Source organism: Triticum aestivum, chromosome 7D, assembly GCF_018294505.1.
Source record: "Triticum aestivum cultivar Chinese Spring chromosome 7D, IWGSC CS RefSeq v2.1, whole genome shotgun sequence".
Taxonomy (NCBI): Eukaryota; Viridiplantae; Streptophyta; class Magnoliopsida; order Poales; family Poaceae; genus Triticum; species Triticum aestivum.
Genome location: NC_057814.1, coordinates 37,853,541 through 37,876,947, shown reverse-complemented (window position 1 = coordinate 37,876,947; position 23,407 = coordinate 37,853,541). Strand labels below are relative to the sequence as shown.

Genomic DNA, 23,407 nt, shown 5'->3' with positions numbered 1-23,407 from the left:
GGCCCTGCTGCCCTACTGCCGCGCCCCCTCCTGTAACACAAAAACAATTTTTTCTGAGAACTTTCAAATTTGGTCAAAATTTGCGGCTAAAATTCGAATTTCCTCCAAAATGGCTCATCGAAATGAGCTCAAATTTTACCAGAATGGTCACACATATATGGTTGTTTATGGATTTTTTTTCAATTTTTTCTGGGTTGTTTGAAAAAAAAGTCCAAAAGTTCGGCAGCACTCAATTTGGACAGCATTTCCACTGTTTATGCACATATCATCCAAATCCTAACATATATTTCCAGAAAGACATATTCATATCCATATCACACTTGAACTCAGTATAGAAAAATAAAGCATTTCACATGTCCATACATCATCCATTTTCATACATCATCTAACATAAGGTGTCAAGTCTGGCATATTACAACCAAAAAACGTAAGGAAACATTTGATGCATTGTTCCACACAAAGTAGGATGGCAAGTCTGGCAAACTATAACTAAAAGCATAGAGAACATAGAAGATCAAGCACAACACTAGCTCTTCCTTCTCTTCGGGGTCAACTTTCTAGCCCTTGAGCTCGAGGACATGTCATATGCAATCATGGTGTTCCCAACGGTTGTGGTAGGTTGCTGGGACGCCTCATCTGCCAACGCCATAGCCAACATCCTTCTTGTCACAGGATTGGGACTGCCTTGAAGACTATGTGGCATAGTGATCATGTGCCTACTGGGAGTGGCAACAACTTCAAGTTGTGGTGCTGCATGTGTTTCCTCATCAGCCAACGCCGCAGCCAACATCCTGCATGTATTGAGAAATGTAAGAATTACAAGGAAAATTATATATTTCTATAGTGTGTGGATGTGTTACCTTCTTGTCACTGGATTGGGACTGCCTTGAAGACGGGTTGCTCGCTTCCATCATCAAGCTTGGCGACATAAGAAGCAAGTCTAACAGTTATTGTGAAAACATTGGGCGGTGGAGGCATCCTACTCAACAATAAGCAACTACAGAGTTAGCGTGTTAAATAATGAGCAACAAATAGAAGCAGTAGATACTTTGCTTTCTCACCTCGGCTTGGTTGAGAACAAAGTCTCAGGTAAGCCGTCACCCGTCTCCGGTTCGGCCATCATCAACACTTAGCTCATCTCAAATTTATGGTCTGCATCAACAATAAATCAACCAACCATCAAATCTCTAGTGACAAGCAATAATCAAATAGGAATAGCACTGCAGCCTACGGGCATGAGCAGCAGCGGCGGTCACGGCCATGAGCAGCACCAAATTATTTTCATTTCAATTATCATGCAATACATTTTGATATCTATATGTAGTGTTGTCGATATTTCCATATTCTTCTATAGACTTGGTCTAGCTTAGGACAAACACATAACTTGAAATAATTTGGAATGAAACATCAAAAAGGATATATGCATATGTAGGTTCTTTTCCTACTATATCAAGAATATAGTAATATAACAGTGTATATCAGATTACTCCAAAAGTTAGGCGTGTAATCACTAGTTATCTTCTAACGAAACTGAAAGCACATGAATAAATAATCAGTACACCATTTATTTTCTTGGACCAACATTTCCCTGAGATCTCAATTCCAAATTTTATCAATCTTCTCACCATGACGTATTCGCAAGTACAAAAGGGAGCAACAAATAGGAATAGTTATATTGTGAAAACACATGGGGTGAGAAGCAACAGCACTGGCCACACACGGCCACCAGAAGCTGCAGCTGCGGACAACGCAGGCGACGAGCGGCAGTAGAGGCCATGAGCCGCCGCTGCTGCCCTGCTGCTCCCCGGATGCCCGCCTGCCACGCACGGCAACGAGCAGCAGCAGTGGCGGCGTGCACGGGCACGCAGGCGGCGGGGACGCATGGCCAGGAGCAGCAGATGCGGCGGCGGCGCACGTGCAGGCAGTGTTCGGCGGCGGCGGCGCACAGGCAGGCGAGGGGCGGCAGCGGCGCAAAACGTGAGTGGAGGCGGTGGCCGGCGACGGGCGGCGGGCGGGCAGGCGGTGGCCGGCAGCGGAGCAAAACGCGAGGGGCGGTGGCGGCGACAAGTAACCCTAACCCTAGGTAGCCAAGGGCCGGGGCGGGAGAGAAGACTCGCCTTCGCCGTCGTGGACCACCGGGGCCGTCGCCGTTGCCGTTGTTGACCACGGGGATCTCCTGGAGCTGGCCGCCGCCGTCTCTGTGAAAGCTACAGACGACGAGGGGATGAGTTGCGAACGAACGAGTTCCTCGTCCTCTCGTTTCTGGTCAATCTGTTCGGGAGGGGCAAGTTTGTCATTATACGTGGGACCCATCTGACAGATGGCAAAAGATCAAAGTGCAAAGTAAAAGATGGCAAAAGATCAAATACAAAGTAAAGAGTGGCAAATAGTCAAAGTCCAAAGTAAGGGGGGGCAAAAAATCAAATCCCCCGATCCTGGACGGGGGATAACTTGTGGGGCTCGCACTCGGTTTGATTGCCTGGGTGCCGATTTCTTTGGTGCACGGGGCAGCCTCTCCTACCACGCCACGTGCCCGCGAAGCCCGCGTCGTGGGCGCTGCGCGGGCGCGGGTTGTGCACTGCTCCCTGTTTGCACGCAGTTTCTTCTACCCCGCCTGTTTTTGCCAATGATGGGTGGGCCGGTGCTAGCCCTGGTCCCGCTCGTCGGCTGCCCTGGCTGCATGTCTAACGGGGGTCAGAGTTTTCTCAGTCAACCGCTTTTGGCTCCTCGTGCGCGGCCCACGTGATGCGTCGTGGGAGTTGCTGTGTCCCACGTCAATTGCTGAGGGGTGGACTGGAGCATGTGCATCCTGCTTGTGCACCCGCGATCATGCTGACACGATGACGGGTGGGCCGCCGCTACTCCTGGTCCCGCTCATTGAATCCTCCATTGGCTGGGTTACAATTTCTCGGGTGAACCACACTTGACGCGTCACCTCACGCGGTGCCCGCGTCCTCCGTTGGAGGAGATGGGGAGCAGTTGGCCACATCGTGCGTCCTGACGTTTGCGGGGCCGTGTCTCGAAACCCCCTGGCCCAGTCCCCTTGCTCGCACGCCGCACCCCTCCCTCCCTCCTCGATCTCTATCCCAGTATCCCTCCTCACTTCCTCAGCTGCCACAGCAAGAAGCCACGAACCCTGAGCCATCTGCCTCTCCTGCGTGTTCGTGCTCATCGCCACCATTCCTCCCGCTCCCCATCGTTGCCCCGACGCCTCCACCGGCTAGCTACCATGGATCCATGGGCGATGGGAGAGTACGCCGTCGTCGACCCATCGCTTAGGTTGGTGGCGCATGGGTCGGGTATGGGCAGAAGGCCGGCACCTGCGGGGGAAAACGGCGGGGGTTGGTGCAGCGGAAAATGAGGACGGGGTTGGCCGTAGAGGGAGGCTCGCCGGCCGGAACAGCCGGAGCAATGAGGCAGTGTCGGCCATGGAGCGAGGCCCACTGGCCGGAGCAGCAGGAGCAACTGCAGCCGCTGGTCGGCTCGACGCACCGCCTCCTCTGCTGCGGCCCGCACGGTCGAGAGGGGCAGCTGCGCCGTAGCTGGCGGCGAGTTCAGCGGCCGCCGCCTCCTCTCCTCTTCGAATCCAGTAAGCTCCCGATGTCTTTCCGCTTTCATTTGTAGGATTTGGCGAGCTTGCTCCTGCCTTCTTCTCTTCGTCAATGTTTCTCTCGTCCCTATCATTTGCCTTTCGTCAATGGTCTACTCAGCCATTTTTAGTTGATTCTAATTATGTTGGCCATTTTTCTGTAGCAGGTGCCTATGCGCTCCCCTCGGTTGGGTTGTTCATCCTTCTTCGCCGGTGGTGTGCTCGTCCGTTGCAATAGCCTTCGTGTGCTGGATGAACACTGCCGGTTGAGGTTGGTGCCCTTCTTTACTTGATTCTTGCTTCTTCCTTCCTTTTCCCTGCGCCCTGGTAACCTCTGTGTTCTTCCTCGTGTTCCCAAATCCCAACGTGTGCAGGTCGTTGTGTCCTGCATCGACAGTCGCATCTTTCCATTGCCATTGATGTTAGTCTGCGCTCTGTTTGCTTGCATGCAACATGTTCGATGAAATGTGTGTGTGGTGGCCTTTCTTTTTTTCATCTCGTTTTGCCTGCTGATCCTCCTTGGTATAGTCCTCTGTATAGCCTGCTTTCTTGGCCTGGTTCTGCTTTCTAGCTCTGGTAATTAGCTGTTGTTTTGCTTGTCTATAAGCCTGCTGTTTTTATGCCTGTGTGACCGTTATGCATGTACTCTGGCAGGTCTATCTCCGTTTGTCTAGCAGGTTCAACGATCTGCTAGGTTGCTGCATGTGCAACTCTGTGCTGTTGTTCAAGGTTTGCTTTATTCTTTCTTCCCTACATGCTTGTTCTTTCTCGCTACACACATGCTTCTCTTTCTCTAAGTACCGTAATACTTCTGTGCTGTCTCTAGCTACATGCATTTACCTTTCTTTGTCGGTCTAATTGTCTATTGATGAGCCATGGTTATGTGAACTTTAAGATGTAATAATATATGGTGTTTAAATTTGTATTGTTCATTAGCGCCTATGATTTTGCGCCAAAGAATCGTCCGATATCCAAGTTTCTATATATTTTTTACACCATTGCAGTCCATAGCTTGCTTCAATCCTGTTACACATTGGATTGAAGATAGGTCGTCCATTTTTATTGACTTTTTTTGTACATTGTGAAGTCATGGCCCCAGTTTATATTCATGTTTAGTTTGCTCTGTAGTTCATGTATGCTCTGTAAAGAGCATGTACAGCTAATGGGTTTAATTCGTTTGTTCCTTTTTTAGATGTTCCGTATCAGTGCATAATTCAACTTGATCCATACAGTGCCAGTGATTTTGTAAGATTTGCCCATATCTTTTGTGAGGAAATAATTATGCTTCAGGAAGATGCTAAATAAGCTGGTCAGCTCTGGGGCAAAAGGTCAGCCAATCTGCTTGGCTGTTCCTCCCAAGGTGGTGAGAGATTGCTTGTTGCAGACTACATGCCTAGAAAGACATATCTTCCACTGTGATTTTGTTAACTGCTTGTGAGCAGGCCACTACTTTACAAAGTTTACTACAGCAGCAAGGACGCTATGCTTTGAATAGTTGAGCCGCCCTTTGTTTTTTCGTCCATGGGCAGAGTGGGTGGAGTTCTAGCGCCTCAGGATGTCAAGGTATAGGGATGTAACCTGATCCTTATTTCACAGTATGTTTCTGTTCTTACGATAAGTGACTCATGTTTCTTCTGTGTAATGCTAGGATAAAGTTTGATTTTCTCTGTACTACTCCAACTTGGTCCTATCTCTTAACTACAAAAATTTTATGTATCGTCTTAATTTAGATTTTATTATTATTAGAATTAGATGGTGTGCATTGAATATGAAAATAGGGCCAAGTACTGCTATGGCGTATATCCTATTGAAGCTCACTGTTGATCTCTTTGTAGCTTATAAAAGATAGTTATATCATTTTACTGGATGTATAATCAGAAAGGTGGGCCAACAAACTGTAACATGTGACATAAAACATGATAATGCAGGCTTCCTTTATTTTTTTCCATGGGCAGAGTGGGTGGAGGTACACAGCCTCAAGATGTCAAGGAATCTGATCCTTATTTGACAGTGAACTTAGAAGGGTTTTCCATCTTATAATATGATAATGCAGGATTCCTTAGCTTGACCAGAATTTAGCATTTTGGTATTGCTTCCTTACCATGCAATGTAGGCTTCAGCACCATTTTTAAAATATAAGCCATCATTTGTGCCGGTCCTTATCAAGCAGTTCCTTATCAAGTAAACATTAGCACAGTCCTGATTATCCAGTTGAGAAATCTTTATTTTAATTGCGGTAAGTAATGTAGGCTGCAAGAGTTGTCTTTTAAGTAATGCAAATTCTTCTGTCAGTAGCTAATGCTTTTTAGATATTTTGATTTCCCATTCTTTTGTAGCTCTGTTCATTTTTGTCGCTGGTTTACATTTGTTTTATATCTTTCTCATTCTGTTCATAGCATTTTGTCATGTTTCTTCCTTTTTACAGAGCTATTTTGATGTTGTGTCAAGAATTTTGGCTAATTGATGGCTCAAATGATTGCAAGCATATGATCTTGTCGGCTTTAGTGATTGCAGGCACATCGACTACAGGAAAACGTAGCCACTGAAGATTCTTGCTTCCCTTTTTTGTTTTGGTGAAATTGCAGTCAAGCTACTTACATACGACTCTTATCAGGGCATTCGAGAATTCTCAAATTGGGTCTGCTTCTGTTTTAGCCTGATTTATGTTTCTACTGTAGGTGTTGCTCTATGGCAGTACATACTTTATGCACTATTGAAGAGATAAGAACAGTGTGCTACCTATTTATGCTTTTAGTATGGCTTGATAGACCGATGCCCTGTTGTGGAACTGATATTGTTTTTTCTTTATGATGGAACAAATGATGGTTTGATCTATGCGCAGTTGCATTGTTTATTTCTCAACTGGTGGAGATCGAATTTAATAATTATATTGACATGCCCCGGTGCCTTTTGTTATTGTAGTTGCCTAATTATTGTTATCTACTTCCTCTGATCCAAAATAAGTGTAGTGGTTTGAACTAAAACCATGGCATTTATTTTGGATTGGAGGGAGTACCATTTTTGTTCTTCTGCAACATAGCATGTGCAGTACTATACTCCTTATTATGCATGCTAAGGCGCTATGCATGACTTCGGAAGATTAACATTTCCAAATTTTACTGTCGAGTTGTATGGTCTATACATGTTATACAAATATGTTTTTTTCAAACTCAGATTTCTCGGTGAGATAACCATATTTTTCAACCAAAAAAATGCTTCCCTAACTGGTCTATACATGTAATACAAATATGATTTCTTTTTCAAACTAAGATTTCTCAGCGTGATTAACATATTTTCAATATAGCATTATTTAACACATGGGCTTTCTACTATCAATATCAAATGTGTCCTTGCAAAATGAAACTATTTTCATTGACAACATGGCTTTAGTGGGTCTCTGCGCCATTTGGCGCAACGGGTCAACTAGTATAATATATAGAGAGATGGCATAGCGCTCAAAGGATACATATACCACCAGGTAGCACTATTCTTGGAATGTGGCGTCAGCATTACAGGCAGAAGCTGAGGCGTGTGCTGCTGTCCTTGAGGCAGCGTCAAACTGGGGAATGACAGAAGTCCAGGTTGAGCTCGATTGTCATTGCCTAGTGAAAGCCCTGCAAGACAGTGATGCGGATTTGGCTGCTGAGGGTATCTTATTCAGAGAAATCCAACACTTTGCCCCTCTAAACTTCAATCGCGTCTCCTTTTCGTTTGCCCCGAGGGCCTGTAAAAACTTAGCTCATGTAATAGCAGCGTTTGGTGCTCGTAGGCTTGTTCGTCGGGAACTATGGCCTGAGAGCCTCCCGGATGATGTAATGGTTCGCAAGGCCAGCGATATTGCTGGACCTGTGTAAAGTATGGAATCCCAGTGTTCCATTTCAAAAGAAAAAAGGTAGTACTATTCTTCTTAACCGGCAGGAGCTCTGAATTTTCATTATGTAGAAGCGAATTGACCGGTCCGAAAGAAAATCTGGTTAAAACCAAATAGAACGTCACCTAGCTTAGCCAGGTTAACTCCTTATGTGCATGCACACTTCAATGTGTTGGTCAAGTTAGATTACTTGCTGGTGTGCATGGGAACTTCAGTGCTTTTCTATGTTCCTGATTCCTCCCAGTTCCGCACCCTGTGACTTGTGCGTGACATTGAACTAAATAGCTAGCCTTAGGCCTTGCCCATATGTAGCCCAAAAGACTTGCCTAGCTAAACATCAACGGCAAGAGATCCAAACCAACCTGAAGTTTCAAGAGCTTAACTTTAACGAAAGACAAAGAATCAAATTAAAGGCGCCCCTGGCCTGATTTTTGTTGGTTCGATAAAGAATCAAAGATTGAGAAAGAGTGATGTCTATATGCTAAACTAGGACCAGACTCGCTTACTACTTTCTTTAAGAATGACCCCCCAAAGGTCCGCTACGTCGTATGTCATCATCAAGGGCCACAGAGTTGTAATACTACATAATATTGTGTTAGATTGGAGCCTATCTAGATTGTCAAGCTCAAGCTAGCTTGCTTGGCTCTTGAGCTGAGGATGCTTAACTTTCAGGCCTTAGATGAGCTCAGATTTTGTTCAAGTGGGTTCAAATATCTAAAATAACTACCAACAAATATACTATGGAAATTACCAACATGTGTATCAATAAATTTGAAGTACACTATATACTTGGGTCATAGGTCTGAATCATCCAATCGAAGATACCTGGTGGTATGAAGTATTTCGGTAGAAAGTTTTCAAGCAATAGCCATAATTTTGTGACGTACAGCAAACCAATTTATTTTGGACATAATTTACTCGTATTTATATCAAATTCAACGAAAACTAATAAGATTCCGAATATATTTCAGAACGTGGGGGTACAGGCTGGTTAGAAAATTGATCTTGACTCTCATACGCTGGTTGCTGACTAGTTAAGAAAACGAACTAGTAAGAAAGGAGGCTCGGCTTCACAGAGCATTTGTCTTTCCAGCCTGTGAATCTGTGACACAGTACCCCACGTTTTATGCGGATCACAAGGTAGGTATTGTTTTCTTTTGAAGGAAAAGTTAGGTAGAGATACTTGCCTTGAGCATGTGAATGTAAAGTAGAACGAGTCCTTCCAATCCCAGGCACCCGGATCGATGCATATATACATAACTAATGCATCGCCAGTTAGCCAGCCGGCCGCGCAAATCCGATTTGAACCACCAGACACGAAACCACCAGCCAACGCAGGGAGCTAGCGATGTCGGAGCTCGCGGCCGTGAGCTCCCTACTACTGCGCATCATCCGCGATGAGGCGCTACTTCTGGGAGGCGTACGCAAGGACGTGCAGTTCATCTGGGAGGAGATGGAGAGCATGCAGGGCTTCCTGTCGCACCTGGAAAGGACGGTGCCTACCGGCGGCGAGTACAACGAGCAGATCACCCCGTGGAAGAACCAGGTCCGACAGCTCGCAGAGGACTGCAACTACTGCATCGACATCTACATGTCCCGCGGCAACCCCGAGATTCATCATGCCAGGGGCGGCCTCCTAAGCTACATCTGGTGGCTTCCCTGGTTCGTGCAAAAGATGTCCGCTCAACATCGTGCAGCCATCCAGCTGCGGGAGCTCAAAGACCGGGCACGTGACATTGGCGAGCGGAGATTGAGGTACCTTAACACCCTCGTAATCTTTTGTTTTTTGGAAATCCGTAACAGCCTCGTAGTTTACCCTATCTTGCAAGGAACACTAGTAGAAAAAGGACCTAATGTGAAACACATTAGTCCCGGTTTGATTTTGGCCCGGTACTAATGGTACCATTAGTGCCGGTTCGAACGGCTATGCATTAATGCCGGTTCGTGCCACGAACCGGTATTAAAGGGGTGGTGGCAGGCTGGCGTCAGGCGGGGGCCCCACGATCACCTTTAGTACCGGTTCGTGGCACAAACGGTACTAAAGTACTAACCTTTAGTACCGGTTCGTGCCCTGAACCGGGACTATAGGGCAATTTTCAAACTCTACCCCCCCCTCCCGCGTGTATCGCTATTTCAGTTTTGAAAAAATCAAAAGAAAATGAAAAAAACTTCAAAAAATAAAATCCTTCAAGAGGTAGTTCTATTACTACATCTACTAGTTAGGAAAATTTGAAAACTTCAATTTGGACATGTCTTCCAAAAAGTGTAGGGAAAATGTAAAACGGCTATAACTTTTGCATACGATGTCAGAAAAAAACGTATAATATATCAAAAAATTCAGCACGAAAATCCGCATACGATTTTGACGGCCTATGGCCTGTTTGCAATTTTTTAGAATCCTCAAATTCCAAAAGGAAAAAAAGATATGCTCAAATTTCAGTTTTTTTGTTAAATCTGGTCAAACTATGGTCAAACTACTTATTCAAGAAGTATTAATGTTACTACATAATTATTCAAGAATATTAGTGTTACTAAATAATTATTTCAATTTTTTGAATTTTGGTCAAATCTGGTCAAACTATGGTCAAACTGTGGTCAAACTATGGTCAAACTGTGGTCAAACTTATTCAAAAAATCTTAGTGTTACTAAATAATTACTGGTTTTTAGAATAATAGTTTCAAACTCAAACGGTGAAACGTGTGACCTAATGCTCAAGCTAAACTGCTGAGGGTTAATAGGGTTGTCAGCTTACATTTGTCAGGAAAACAACAATTGCAGACTTGAAAAGTAGAGGGAATAGAACTCCGAAGTTAAGCGTGCTCAGGCTGGGGGAGTGAGATTTGGAATGAGTGATCCACACTTGAGTAGTTAAAAGGTGTGATTAGAGACTAAATCATCAAATAATTCAGAAAATTGAAAATCAAAAAAAAATTCGAATTTTTTTTTAAAAATTTTCAGAAAAAATTACCAACCGATATTAAAGGTCCCCCATACCACAGCGCGAGCTCACGCCACGTGGTGGGCCTTTAGTGACGGTTCGTGCCGAACCGGTACTAAAAAGGGGGGGGCTTTAGTCTCCACTCTTTAATGCCGATTGCAGAACCGGCACTAAAGGCCCTTACGAACCGGTGATAAAGCTTCGTTTTCTATTAGTGGAAATGTTTAACTGAACTCCTATGCAGCTACCAATTTCTTTTCTTTTCCTTTTTTTGAGATTACAGCTACCCATTTCTATCTAGCCATTGTGTAATACTGCCTCCGATCTAAAAAAAGAGGACGTATATCCTTTTCTTTCTATTTCTCAAAAACAAGGCACGTAGCTAGTCGTTTGCACCAATCACTAGATAGGTTGAGTGAGTGAGCACTTATATAAGTATATAATTGGTTGACTTGAGAGTACGTCCTAAACAGCACACCATATAAACTTTTTCACGTTGTTCCTTTTTTCTTTATATAAACTAGTCTTCAAACCGTGCCTTGGCACAAGCTAGATTTTCCAAAATACGAATTTTATCTTAAAATTTGTACGTAGTAAAACCTTCCAAGGATGAACAGGGTACCAATATTAGCTTAGTTTGAGTTTTTTGTTCTCCAGCACCCTTCTACTGGATCCTCCATCCCCTGCTATATGGCTACCAATACCTTCAATTTTATGTGCAACTTAACCTCTAACATGTGCAGATCCAATCCCACCTCCTATTCTTCCAATCTGTTTTGCGGGCTATTTTTCAAGCGCCGTCCCAAATGTTTTCAGTACCCCAAAATATATCATACATGTTTTCCCTACACTTGTGTGCTCTACACCCTTCAGATCCATTCTCAGAAGAACTGTCGATTTATCCTACAGGAATAACTTCATTTACATTCATAATAACTTTAAGATAGAAGTATGAGAAGATCACTACATTTTTTCCCCAGACATATGACGAACACATAATGGTTAGTTGTGTCATCCACTTGAACTTGTCAGCACCTTGATCCCATGAACTCCATTTAATCCTGTTGCCAAAAAGTTACATATCTGTAATTCCGAGCTAAAGTGCGAACAAAGGGAGCAGAAGATGCAAAAGAGGAGCAAAAAAAAAGACTGAAATGAGTAGCTTCTTGGAAGTGTTCTTCTAATCCCGAGCACCATGGATGTTATTTCTTGAAAACAAATTGCACGTGAAACAAATTGCGCACCATGAATTGTTCAATGCCTCTTTTTGGAGCATTGATTTTGTTATTTTTTCCAGACCACCATGAATGTTATTTCATGAAAACAAGCATGTGGGAAGATAATTCAACAATTTTTGGTGCCAAACAAATCTGTTTTTTTTAAGTTGTTACATTTTTTATGATTTTACCATTCACGAGGGTGCACTTAAGCTCGAGTGTGGAAACTTCAAGGCCATAGCTTCTTGCATTCAGTAAACTGGAAGTTGTGAAAATAATATATTAGGAAATTAAAAGGTGAGCGATTGAGGATATCCAAAGGCAATTTGAGCAAGCACTTTCCAAGAGCACCATTTTGCGGGAAGGTCTTCTAGTTTTACCCAGGCTTCAATCAATTCACTGAAAGGGTCAATAGAGCCAGTTCACTCAACAACTTTAACACACTCCATGAATATGCAAGACAAAAATAGGGAATTAAATACAATCCCCAACAATCTTCCAAGGAGGGAACCTAACAAGGAATGAATTTTTAGTAACGCGCCTGATCTGGTAAGGCCACTTTTTATTCTTCTAGAAAATCCCAGTATGATTTGATCGATACATCTTCAGAGATTTAACCATTGACAATATTGACCACATCACAGTTGCGAAAATTCAACCACTTAGCTTCATCTCCCATGGCCACATCAATATGGTACAAAACCTAGACCAATACCAACATATCCAAAATAAGTGGCAAGTGCACGTAATTGGGTCCATGAATCGCAATTGTTGACATTGTTGCCCTTCCGATTGCAAATGAAATAGGTTTTGTTCTGGATACAGTTTCCAACGTAGTGAAAAGGGCCTCCACAAGTGAAACATACCATATCTTTGAACCTCGAGTCGAGAACTCCTCTGCTACAGTTTCCAACGTAGTGAAAAGGGCCTCCACAAGTGAAACATACCATATCTTTGAACCTCGAGTCGAGAACTCCTCTGCTGGCAGAGAAGTTGGAGTAGCAGTAACAGGGCGACGAGCAACCTGACAAGGAGGATCTTGTCAAGACGTTGGAGCGGGAGCTGCAGTGACTTGCGCAGCCAGAGGGGACGCCCTCCTCCCCTCCCCCTCGAACTTACGGTAGGGCGATTCCCGCCCATGTTTTTTTGAGGCTGATGTGGTAGGGCTTTAGAAACTCCACGATTCTGATAAGTGAACACCATCAGTGAGCCCAGCATGCATGCAAAAGATCTCAATCCTAGGCCCAGGCCTCCACAGATCAAACTGGTTCAACCTCTTCACCGGATAACAATCAGAGGGAGAGAAACATCCCAACTGGCAAACATCCTTTCAAACCCAGACGATGCTGAAAGAGACTCAAGGAGCAGTAGGGGAGGGGCAATGACGGGGTGGGGATGGGATCGACCTCAATTGGCCAAAAGAACCTAGCTACAACCTCATCATCACCCACACATTGTGAAGACGTAATAGCAAAAGTCGTTTTCGTGCTCTCGACTCAAAATTACGGTGCGGATTGAGTGACCGGTGTAGAGAGAACAACAGGTGGACTTGATGGGGGAAACTGAAATGTTCGCCCGCTGGGAAACATAATTTTCTGGCAACGAACTCTTCAGATATGGGATTTGGGAAGATAGCAGAGGGCGACACAAATTAACAGTAGTAATCGCAATCGTAGATGACTCACATGAGGGCTGGGAAAACCCGCTACAGGAAGAAGAACATAAGGAGTAGAAAAATGGCAATGTGGAACCTATCCTAGATCACCTCGCCATGGGGGTGTCTAAAAATCATTTTTTTCACGAATACGCAAAGCTTGTGTATCATTTATTGATAGAAGGAAACATAATGAGTACATAACAAGGTACAACACATGGCACGAACGCATACATGAGAAGGCGTCGGCATGGTATCCTGAGCAGAGCGACAAGGGGTGCTCAGCCCGAACAGAGAAGAAAAAAAAAACACAGCTAAACCCACCGAGCCTAGGACATAGAGGTGCGGCCAAACTAGCAAGACACCGAACATCTCCAGAGTCAACACCGGGGACGCCTCGAGCAGGCAAGATGACGCCTTCAAGAAGGGGAGCGACGTCATGACGTTGCCGCCATCCGATCCGAAGAACCGGACCAAGGGTTTCCCCCGATACTTGAAGAGGGGCACGAATAAAGGCCATGACAGCGCCTCCAGGAAGGGAAACGGCACCCGCGAGTGCCGCCGTTGCCAGGAACGGTAAGCCGAGCAGAGCTTTCGCCTGGCCTAGGACCGAGCAATCCCATTGCCGCCAGTTCAGGGTGTAGAGATTAGGAGGTCAATCCGCTGATTGAGACCACCACCTCAAAAGCAGGGTGGGGCTGCGCTTTCCACCGGAGCGGGAGGCACTGGGCATCGCCGAGAAAACACGAGCTTTGGGACTGGCGTGGCATGGAGGCAGGATGCGCCCACCGACAAAACTATGACTCGCGGTGATGGAGACCCAGCTAACCCCTGTGGAGGATGTGCAAGCACACCCAGATCGGGCCAGATGAGTTTCGAAAGGGACTGATTCTTCAAATTGAATATTACATGATAGGCCAGTAGTGGCGGGGCGCCAAAACACCATCAGTGAGGGGTGAGGCTCTTAGGGGCGCCCGCCGCTAATCTCCCGCCACTTCTAATATGTCATACTTTGCATGAAGGGCAGCCGCCATTGGTAACAAGGTCTCGAGGTAGGAAGTAGCGCCCGCCACTGGCATAGTCATCTATAGACAAACAACATTTGTTGTTTCGGCCTTGTTGTGTCAGCGTTAACACACATTACTTCTAAAGGGTTAATTCACATAGTTATATAATTCTCAATATAACTAAACCAGCCTGGAAACAAACGACAAAATAATTAAGAAATACTTCAAATTTGTTCCACTTACCAAACAAACATCAATGTATCACATCCATCTTAACGAAGTAACTAGCAGTCATCGGCTTACATATTCCTGTCTTAGACCTTATATCTAACTGAGGTCAACGACAGCTGCATGTTGTTCTGGCTGTTGTTCCTTATCCTGATTACCAGTAGTGTGTCAACCCTTGGTCCTCTCTTTCCGGCGAGGAACTCCCATCAGCCGGCCTCATAGAAGGATATGCGCATGTCTATTTCTGTCTTGTACTGAATGGTGGTGACAGACCCTGCTCGAAGGCCTAGTCCAGCTTTGCCGACAGCAGGGATACTCACACAGGAAAACATCTTCATAGATAATGCTAAGATCCCGGTGATTAAAATCAAATAGAGCACGCATGGTTAGACATCCCACCATATAGTGTTACTTTACAAAAAGAGAGGATAGAATACAAAACATATGATTTTGTGTTTGACAATGTTGGTCTTAGTGAAACGGTGGACAAATGGCCTCCCTGAGTAGTTTTTTATTGATGGTAGGATCGTCATAAATTTGACAATCTCATCCTCAGTAAGCTGTTTCGTTATTTGAGAGTAAATTTCTTGAGTGAATGGACCATAATCGTAATCTTCTTGGCTATCCTCATCATCTTGCTCCCACATCATCCTGGCTATCGTCATCATCCTAGCAATCCTCGTCATCCTGGCTATTCTCATCATCCTAGTCATCCTGGCTATCCTCATCATCATCTTCATCCTCATCATCTTCGTCAACCTCATCATCTAGGCCGAAGAAATAGAGAGCCCTTAACTTGTTGACCGCTCCTTTCAAGGAAAAGGTTATGTACTCTCCCCGATGAGCTTTATTTGTTGATATGTACTTCTAGCCATCGCCGGGTATGATGGCTCTATTGTTTTTATTTATGCACTTCAACTTCAGATGTGCGCTCCTTATCATCCTTAAAGTGCAATGTGTCACCGGTTAAACTGTTGAAGTCCACCCTTACGTTGCATAGGATACACTATTCAACAATAAAGAGAGATGCTGTTAATAATTAATTGTAAAGACAGTAAAAAAATAGTAAGCAAATGGTTAAAATTGAATACTAAAGGTAAAGACCGTTAACCTTATTTTCGAATCCCTCCCTCAAGTACAGCCCGAATTGTACTATAGTGAGCAAACTATCCATACATGGACTTTTGCAGATATGGCAGCTCTGACGAAGCATGATCCCTATCAATCATTATGATGCGCTTATCAATTTTAAATAGTTGACATGAATACTATCTTATCAAATCTTTCATCATCATTTACTGACCTAAATAAATTTTAGGATTTTTTAGTGATCACTTATTTGACAAGAACTTATTGGCTTAACAAAGAGACAAAAATTACTTTATTTGTCGACAAAGGGTGAATTTTATTGGCTCAAAATATAGCATCAAGAGGATACAAACAAAATGAGCACACCCAGCCTCTTCATAGATAGGATGCACACAACCAACACCAACTCAAGCACACAAGAACACTCCAACAAATAGAAAATTCATATAAGACCAAAGTTATGCATAGACAAGGAAAATACCATAAAGAGGTCGGATCGACATTCAGTAAACTACATCAATGACCATATCCGCGTCAACCATCTCATGGAAGCAGACGAACGACGTGGTTCTTTAACAACCACGCTTTCTGAAAGGGAGCGATGCTCAATAGCCGCCGTCATTGGATGTAACCAGTCAACGTCAGAATCTGGGTTTTTAATCTCAAGGACCAGTCTGAGCATATCCGAGCAATGTCTTAAACAAGGTAACGACATAAAAACGTCGCCATTGACAAGCATAACTAACTCGGGTATCCTAGGCTTTCACCCCGAATCTCGAGACCGAGTTCGAGTAGCACCACCATCAAGTAACTCAAGTGATGTTGCCACCATTTTGCCACGGCCTCAATAGTTACATGCGACGTGTGACCGCCACTGCTGCACCACCATTCCTTGGTGTCAAGCCGTCGTCCATAGTTTGCATGTCACCGCTGAAGTCAACAACTAGATATGGAGGGAGAAACCCTCAAGAGAAGACTATTAGAGCAACTCTAGCAGACCACTTAAAACCGCGACCCTTATAAGCGAGATAAGGGCCGAGAAAATCGCGTTTTAAGGTCCGAAATCGCATGTGGCGAAACAAAGCCCTCAAACTTAAACTGTAAAACCGAATATTCGTTTATAGTTTTTTCCTCACACCTGTGTCCACGGTCAGCTAGCTCGCTACTATGAAGCCGGCGGACAGCACACAAAGCGGCCAAATACGGAGCCGCCGGCGTCCAGGACAGCTCGCACGAAGGGCCCAGCGTCGCTGCTCGAATGGGTCCACAAGCTAGCTAGCGCCGGCGTCGAATCGTTCCAGGAGCTAGCTAGCTAGCTAGCTAATCGATCGACTAGAAACTAGCTAGCTAACTCCCGTGGCGGTGGCCAATCGATCCAGAAGTCCCGTCGCCGTAGCTGTCAAATATGGAGCCGCCGGTGTCACGGAGCCGCCGCATCCCATTCCTCTTTCTCTCGTCGAGCACGAATGGGATCAGCCATGGCCGCAGGCATGCACTTGATCCTTTTGCAGTGTAATTTTGTTGGAGCAGGGAGAAGTCGATGGCTGGAGACAGGTGGTACAGACGGCGGAGCGCGGGGAGAGGGCGGCGAAAGGACCTGGTTTGTGGCCTGTATACTGTTCTCAAACCTGTAGAAGTAGGGGTCAGAGGCTCGCATTTTCGGTGCCATGTAAAACGTTTATGGTTCCGCGAACTTTTACGGGGTCCGTTGTGGACACAAAATTGGTCCGGAACCGTAAACCCGTCGAAATTTTACAAGTTTGGTGTTTTTAAGGGGTCTGCTAGAGATGCTCTTAGGTGTCCACCGCATTCCACATCAAGGCCGCTAGGGTGAGATGACCTAGCAATTAGCGGAGCCCAGCAGGCAACGGCACATCAGGTCTAGATGTAGTAGCCACACCGATGACTGCCGCTGCATACCTGCATGAGAGGTAACCCATGCCACCCAATCTACAATCGGGGAAGGACGGAGTCCCGAGTGGCATGGATGAAAGCCACGGATGGCTGCTACCGGATCGTGGCGGGAATGACCCCATAGCTGGCCTGGCAGCCACACACAATGGATCATCGCTTAAAGCCGTCGTCGTTAATAAGAACTCAGCACGTACGTGTTAGCCTCGACCAAGCACATAGCCAGCTTGATTGCTTTCTTGCCTAGCAAAACATGCACGTGAGGCAAAACATGCACGTCTAGCATACGAGCAAATCTCGCTTTCACTAGCAACTATGGGACCCATTCGTTCCCTTTGGGTCCTCATGACCTGGGGAAGAACAGCCACAAGCAGGGACCCTGCCGCCACCGTCAGCCACACTAGCCTTGCCAACGGCATCCTCTAGCGACGACGGGAGGGAAAGGAAGGAGGAGAGGGAAGGTTTGGCGGGGGGACGGGGCCGCCGCCCGTGTCGCCCAGGAAGAGCGGCGCGTTTTCGGATAGCTCTTTTCGTACACAGTATCGTAATTTTATTTGATAAGTCAATTAAACGTGGCATGGTTCGGTTGGTTTTAAATGAAAATGAGAGTTGAAAACATAGAGATAAGGTTAGGTGAAGGACAAAGTGGATGACAATAAAACCTTAAGTTCTTGTTAAATAGGAGATTGTTTGTTAATAACTTATTTGATATGAATTGATTGTCTTACCAAAGAAAACATTATTTTATTTTATATAAGTCAATAAAACACGGGATAGTTAAGTCGGTTTTCAAGGAAAACAGGGTGAAAAAACAAGAGATATAAGGGGGAATCAAAATAGAGAGAGTGATGCAAATGCAGGGAGAAATCGATTGCGTGGGCAACAAACCTTTTCGAAAACCATAGTAAGCGAAAACCAAACTCAGCTGCGGACAAGGCGTAATGAGCTTGTGCATGCAAACGGTTGTCGCATGCATGTAGCCTTGCGACTCCTAAATGCTAGGATCTGTAGTGGAGTTATCTACTTATCTTTTGTATCACTGTCCGCACAGAATCAATCAGTGTATGACTGCTTGCTCCAGCAATCGATCGATCTAAGTCTCGGCTTGCGCATCTTTCCAGCTGGCGTTGTGGTGTTGTGCGACTGTATGCTGTGTGTCAGACCATTCACACAATCAATCGGCTAGCTAGCTTAGTATGTCGCGTACGACTGTCTCAGGAAGTCAGGATCAATCAATCAACTCCCCATTCTAAACGATCAACGGGCTGCCCCTTGTTGCATTGGCACAATAGGCAACGGATTAAATAGATCACCGGCGGAGTCGTCAAGTGGAGGTCGGTCGTAGGAATAGCGGAGTAGTCAATGTAGAAGAGCACGTACTTTTCCTCCCAGGTCCGCTGCAGAGAACACGGAGCAACGGCACAAAAATGATGACTGGAAGAAGAAGTCGAGCAAGCGTTTCTCAGTTTACGGAAAAAGACCTCTTTTTCAAATGCCGCACAAAAGCCACAGTATTAGATATACTACAGTTTATAAAACTGAAGTATTAATTCATGCCAAACACGTCAAAGTATTTAAAACCAATGTATTTTCTCAAAACCATGGCATCCTTGTAAAACATAAAAAATATTGAGCTGCCAAATGCAGCCTAAGGTTTTACGAAGGATAAGGTGCATGACTAAACCTTAGGTTCTTTCTGAATAGGAGAAGGAGGAAGAGAGAAGAGAAGATTTGGTATCTTTTTTTTCTTGTAAAATTCAGAAGAGAGGAGAGATAAGATGTCTGATTTTTCATCCGGCTTATGTAGTTCCACAAGTTAAATTTTTGGTCTGTTCTTCTAGCTATGGTCAAACTTCTGCTGCTTATTTTTTTGGGCGTGTTATAGGTACGCCGCTGAGATCCCAGGAAAGAGGGCGGCATTTCCATCATCAGGACAAGCAGCCACAACCTCTCTTGCTTCCAGAGACGATGAATACAGTAATGATCAGATCGAGGTGGCAGTGACCAATCGCTCCCATCCAAGAGGGCCGTTTTTTGGGCCTCGTACACCGGATGACAATGTTAGGGTCAAGCTAGCTGACTGGATAGAGAATATTTCACAACCCAACACTGCTGACAAGAAATCAATCCCGTCCCTTGTCATTGTGGCATCGGATAAAGAAGAGACCTGTGCTATTGCAGATGAAGCTTCGGCTATGTGGGAAAATCATTCTACGCGCCGCCGCAGTCTCCTGGTCGACATCCCAGCAATGCATTTTAATGATAATTTGCTACGAGCCAAAGACATTATCTATTACATCATGCGGGTGCTGCAGTCCTCCAAATCCGAGCCGCAGCAACAGGAAGTTCAGCTCGGCGGCAAGGTGGAGTTGGATATTAACAGAATAAAAAGTGCCATTCTGGCCGATGAAGGGAAGATGATTGATGAAATCAACAAAAATATCGAAGCAATGAAGGTTGAAAACAAGGTTTACGAAATCAAGAAAAGAGTTGAAAACATTAGGGGCGGCCAGCTACAGCTCCCCCTTGATCATCTGTATCAAGATCAGCATGACCTGCTGGTATCCACTAATGATAAACCCTTAAGCATGCTCCTTCGAGTGTTGTGGCTTCCCAAGCTCAAGCCATCTCCAGAAGGCGCATCTAGAAGCCAGGAAAGGAAGCAAGCCGCACATTCATATGACGAGATCATCAAAGAAACAGCCAAAGAGCTTAAAGATCATATGGAATCAGATGCACAAGAAAACCTGAAGCCCAAAGAGCACATGGAAGACGAAGCATGCAAAAAGCCCATTGGTCTGAAGGAATTCCATTATGAACAAATCCTCAGAGAGGTGTTCCCCTCTGACGCCCATGTGACCATTAGGAAGACCATGCAAGCATCGAATCAAGCCACCGCCGTGACAACCACTAGTACTACTATTGTATTGGTCGAGGAGCAATTCAAGGAGATGATGCGCCGGATGCTACAGGAGCTGCATGAAGAAAAAATTGTGAAGAAACTTGATTCAACTGCTAAGATGGAGGACACACCACGCCGGGATTGTATCCTGGAGCCTCTTATTAAAGAAACCATGAAGAAGATTGAAGAAATCGAGAGTAAGATGAAAGACCAGCTCCGGATCAAATGGATCATGGACAAAATTAGTGATTGTTTAGTGATACCATATGACCAGATCCTGGTTATCCTCAAACTGGATGATGATTGGGTATCCGGTTGGGAGGAGACGAAAAATGCACTCAGCATGTTGGGTTGCATAGCTGGTGCACTGGTGTTGACCATCGAAAAGGAAAAAGCCAAAGAATATTGTTGTCAGCTGCAGGAGCCTATAGACTATTCTGTTGTTGGCCTCTACCGTGGTATGGTACTTGAGCTTGCAAACCAACACATGAAAGAAGATAACAAACAAATTCTACTTGACATATTGGACAAGTGTAAGCAACATGAATTATGCATGAAGATCTTCGTTCATGCTTTGTACACCGACACCAAGTGGAGAAACGATGAACTAAGCAAGTTGCACAGAGCCCTGCAGCAAGTTCCAAATGACTCATTGGACAACATTGCTATGAAGATGTTCAAGTTCGCTTATAATGATCTTCCTAAGGTATACAAGTCATGCTTGATGTACCTAGCAATTTTCCCTCGACGACAACGCATCAGGCGGTCAACCTTGGTTGCACGGTGGGTCGTAGAAGGGCTGATAACTGAGGAAGACTGGGCCTCTTCTGTGCATCATGCCAATCAATGTTTTGAAGCGCTTGTCGACCGGTGTCTTGTTTATCCCACTGATATTGGTGTTGCGGGATGGGTAAAGAGTTGTGCAATAGGTGATCTTGTTCATGACTTCATTACGAAGATTGCCAGAGAACATGGCATTTTAGAAACACGTGTGTCACATCACTTGGCTCTCCGCTTCTCCATTTTCAACCACCTAAAGCTCCGTGGATCTGACAAGATTGACAGATTCTTCGAAAAGCTCTATGAAGAATCATCTCGGGTATCCCTGATCAAGGTGCTAGACCTCGAAGGTTGTCAATGCTTTGGTGGAAAGAACCGGCGCTACCTCAAGGACATCTGCAGCAAGATGTTACTTCTCAAGTATCTGAGCCTAAGGGGAACAAATGTGACCCAACTTCCCAGTGAAATCAACAACCTCCGTGAGCTGGAAGTATTGGATATCCGAGAGACATATGTGCCTACACAAGCAACAGCAAATGTGCTACTCCTGAAGTTGAAGCGTTTGCTGGCTGGTCGCGTTGTTCTGAGTTCTGGGGCAATTAGTACTGAAGTATCTAGTGTTGTGATTCCTGAAAAGGTCGAAAAAATGGTAAACATGGAGGTATTGTACAATGTCAAGGCACGGACTAGACAAGATTTGAAAGATATTGGAAAGTTGTGGCAGCTGAGGAAGCTTGGTGTGGTTATTGAAAACAAGGATTCACACCTCAGAAATTTTCTTCAAGCTATCAGTGATCTGCATGAGTGCCTCAAGTCTTTGTCAATCACTCTTCCCAGAACAGAGGACGAAAAATACTTCACACCCTATATTCTTGAACACTATGAAAACACTCCCAAGCTTCTTGAGAGCCTAAGCATTACTGGAGCCACACGAACGGTGCAACTTCTTCAGTTGTTGACCAGATATAATGACCAATCGCAACTTGGCAAGGTAACTCTATCTGGTACCCTGCTGGGACAGGTTGATCTGAAGTTCCTTGCCAAGCTGCCCAAATTAGTTTGTCTCAGGCTCCGTGAGAAGGCATGCATGGATAGCAAGCTCACCTTCAGCAAGGAAGAATTCAAAAAACTCAAGTGCTTTCTTGTTGAGGGCTCCAACATGACTGACATCTGGTTTGAAGGTGGGGCCCTTAAGCTGGAGAAGATCACTTTATGCTCAACTGATGGCATACAATCTCTTTCTGGGGTCGAAGCCCTTCCAGAACTGAAGGAAGTAGAGTTGAAGAACGGCAATAAGCTTTCATTATTTGAAAAGACCAAAAACATATCCAAGGTGACATTTCTTTGTACCACTCTCACTGAAGATGAGGTACAAATTATTGCCAAGATGTCAAGCATCCGCTGCCTAGTACTCAAGGAGAATTTGTATGCTGAAAACAATCTTAGTTTCAAGAAAGACAACTTCCCATGGCTCAATCTTCTTATCATCGACTTTTCTGTCACCACCAAGATCAGCTTCGATGGTGGATCTGCTCCTAAGCTCGAGAAAATTGTCTGCTCCTTCACCACGAAGCTCCAGAAAATCGACAGCTCCTTCACCAAGGAAACGGTGGGTACTCTCAACATCTCCGGTATTGACAACCTTCCAAAACTGAAGGAGCTCGAGTTCAATGGTGATTTTGTCCCCTGTGAGATGGATGAAGCATTGAAGAAACACAAGAACAAACCCAAGCTTATTCACAACAAACCAGAAAAACAATACCAAGAAGCAGGAAACATAGCAGAAAAGAAAGATGCTCGAAGATTCCCATTATTCTGGAAGAAAGAGGATTGAGGAGCGCTTCCTGTCATCCATTCATCATCTACTCCCATCCCGTGGTGTGGTTTGTGTGTGCTCTTTGGTTTTCCATTGTGTGTTTCCTCTGTCCACTGCGCATGCGTGGGCATATATATTGTGCAGTACATCTGTGTATCTGGATTGAGTAAGTGTATGTCCCTGCAACTTATTCTACGTGTGTGTGTTCTGTAACTAAAGATTGAGCCTACGTAATGGTGTGTACATGTGTACCTTGTAAGGCTGTAACTAAGATTGGGCATATGTAATGGTGTGAGGTGTGTACATGTGTGCCCTGTAACTAAGATTAAGCATATGTAATGGTGTGTTGTTTGTGCTCAAGGATTTGGAGATCTCTACTGCTTGAGGGAATGCCGACATCGGAA

At 44.9% G+C, this 23,407-nt stretch overlaps 1 protein-coding gene and 2 long non-coding RNA genes across 4 annotated transcripts; 2 read left to right on the top strand and 1 right to left on the bottom strand.

The window, feature by feature from the left end:
* Positions 1-372: 372 nt before the first annotated feature.
* On the bottom strand, positions 373-1,173 carry LOC123169358 (uncharacterized). Its single transcript, XR_006484768.1, has 3 exons — positions 1,062-1,173; positions 861-979; positions 373-791 (listed from the first exon to the last, which is right to left on the bottom strand). It is a non-coding gene; the product is annotated as an uncharacterized lncRNA (long non-coding RNA).
* Positions 1,174-3,040: 1,867 nt separating this feature from the next.
* Positions 3,041-7,381, top strand: LOC123167527 (uncharacterized). 2 transcript variants are annotated; one of them, XR_006483958.1, is made up of 3 exons: positions 3,041-3,589; positions 3,757-3,860; positions 4,244-7,381. It is a non-coding gene; the product is annotated as an uncharacterized lncRNA (long non-coding RNA). The 2 variants fall into 2 exon arrangements; XR_006483959.1 differs by having other exon boundaries at positions 3,754-3,860.
* Positions 7,382-8,808: 1,427 nt separating this feature from the next.
* LOC123170713 (disease resistance protein Pik-2-like) lies at positions 8,809-23,021 on the top strand. Its single transcript, XM_044588508.1, has 2 exons — positions 8,809-9,215; positions 19,391-23,021. The coding sequence occupies exons 1-2, from the start codon at positions 8,809-8,811 to the stop codon at positions 23,019-23,021; spliced, it is 4,038 nt and encodes a 1,345-aa protein (XP_044444443.1).
* Positions 23,022-23,407: the final 386 nt, after the last annotated feature.

Coding starts and splice junctions, on each gene's coding strand:
- LOC123170713 (XM_044588508.1), top strand. CDS start 8,809: ATGTCGGAGCTCGCGGCCGTGAGCTCCCTACTACTGCGCATCATCCGC. Junction 9,216..19,390: donor ATTGGCGAGCGGAGATTGAG/GTACCTTAACAC, acceptor GGCGTGTTATAG/GTACGCCGCTGAGATCCCAG.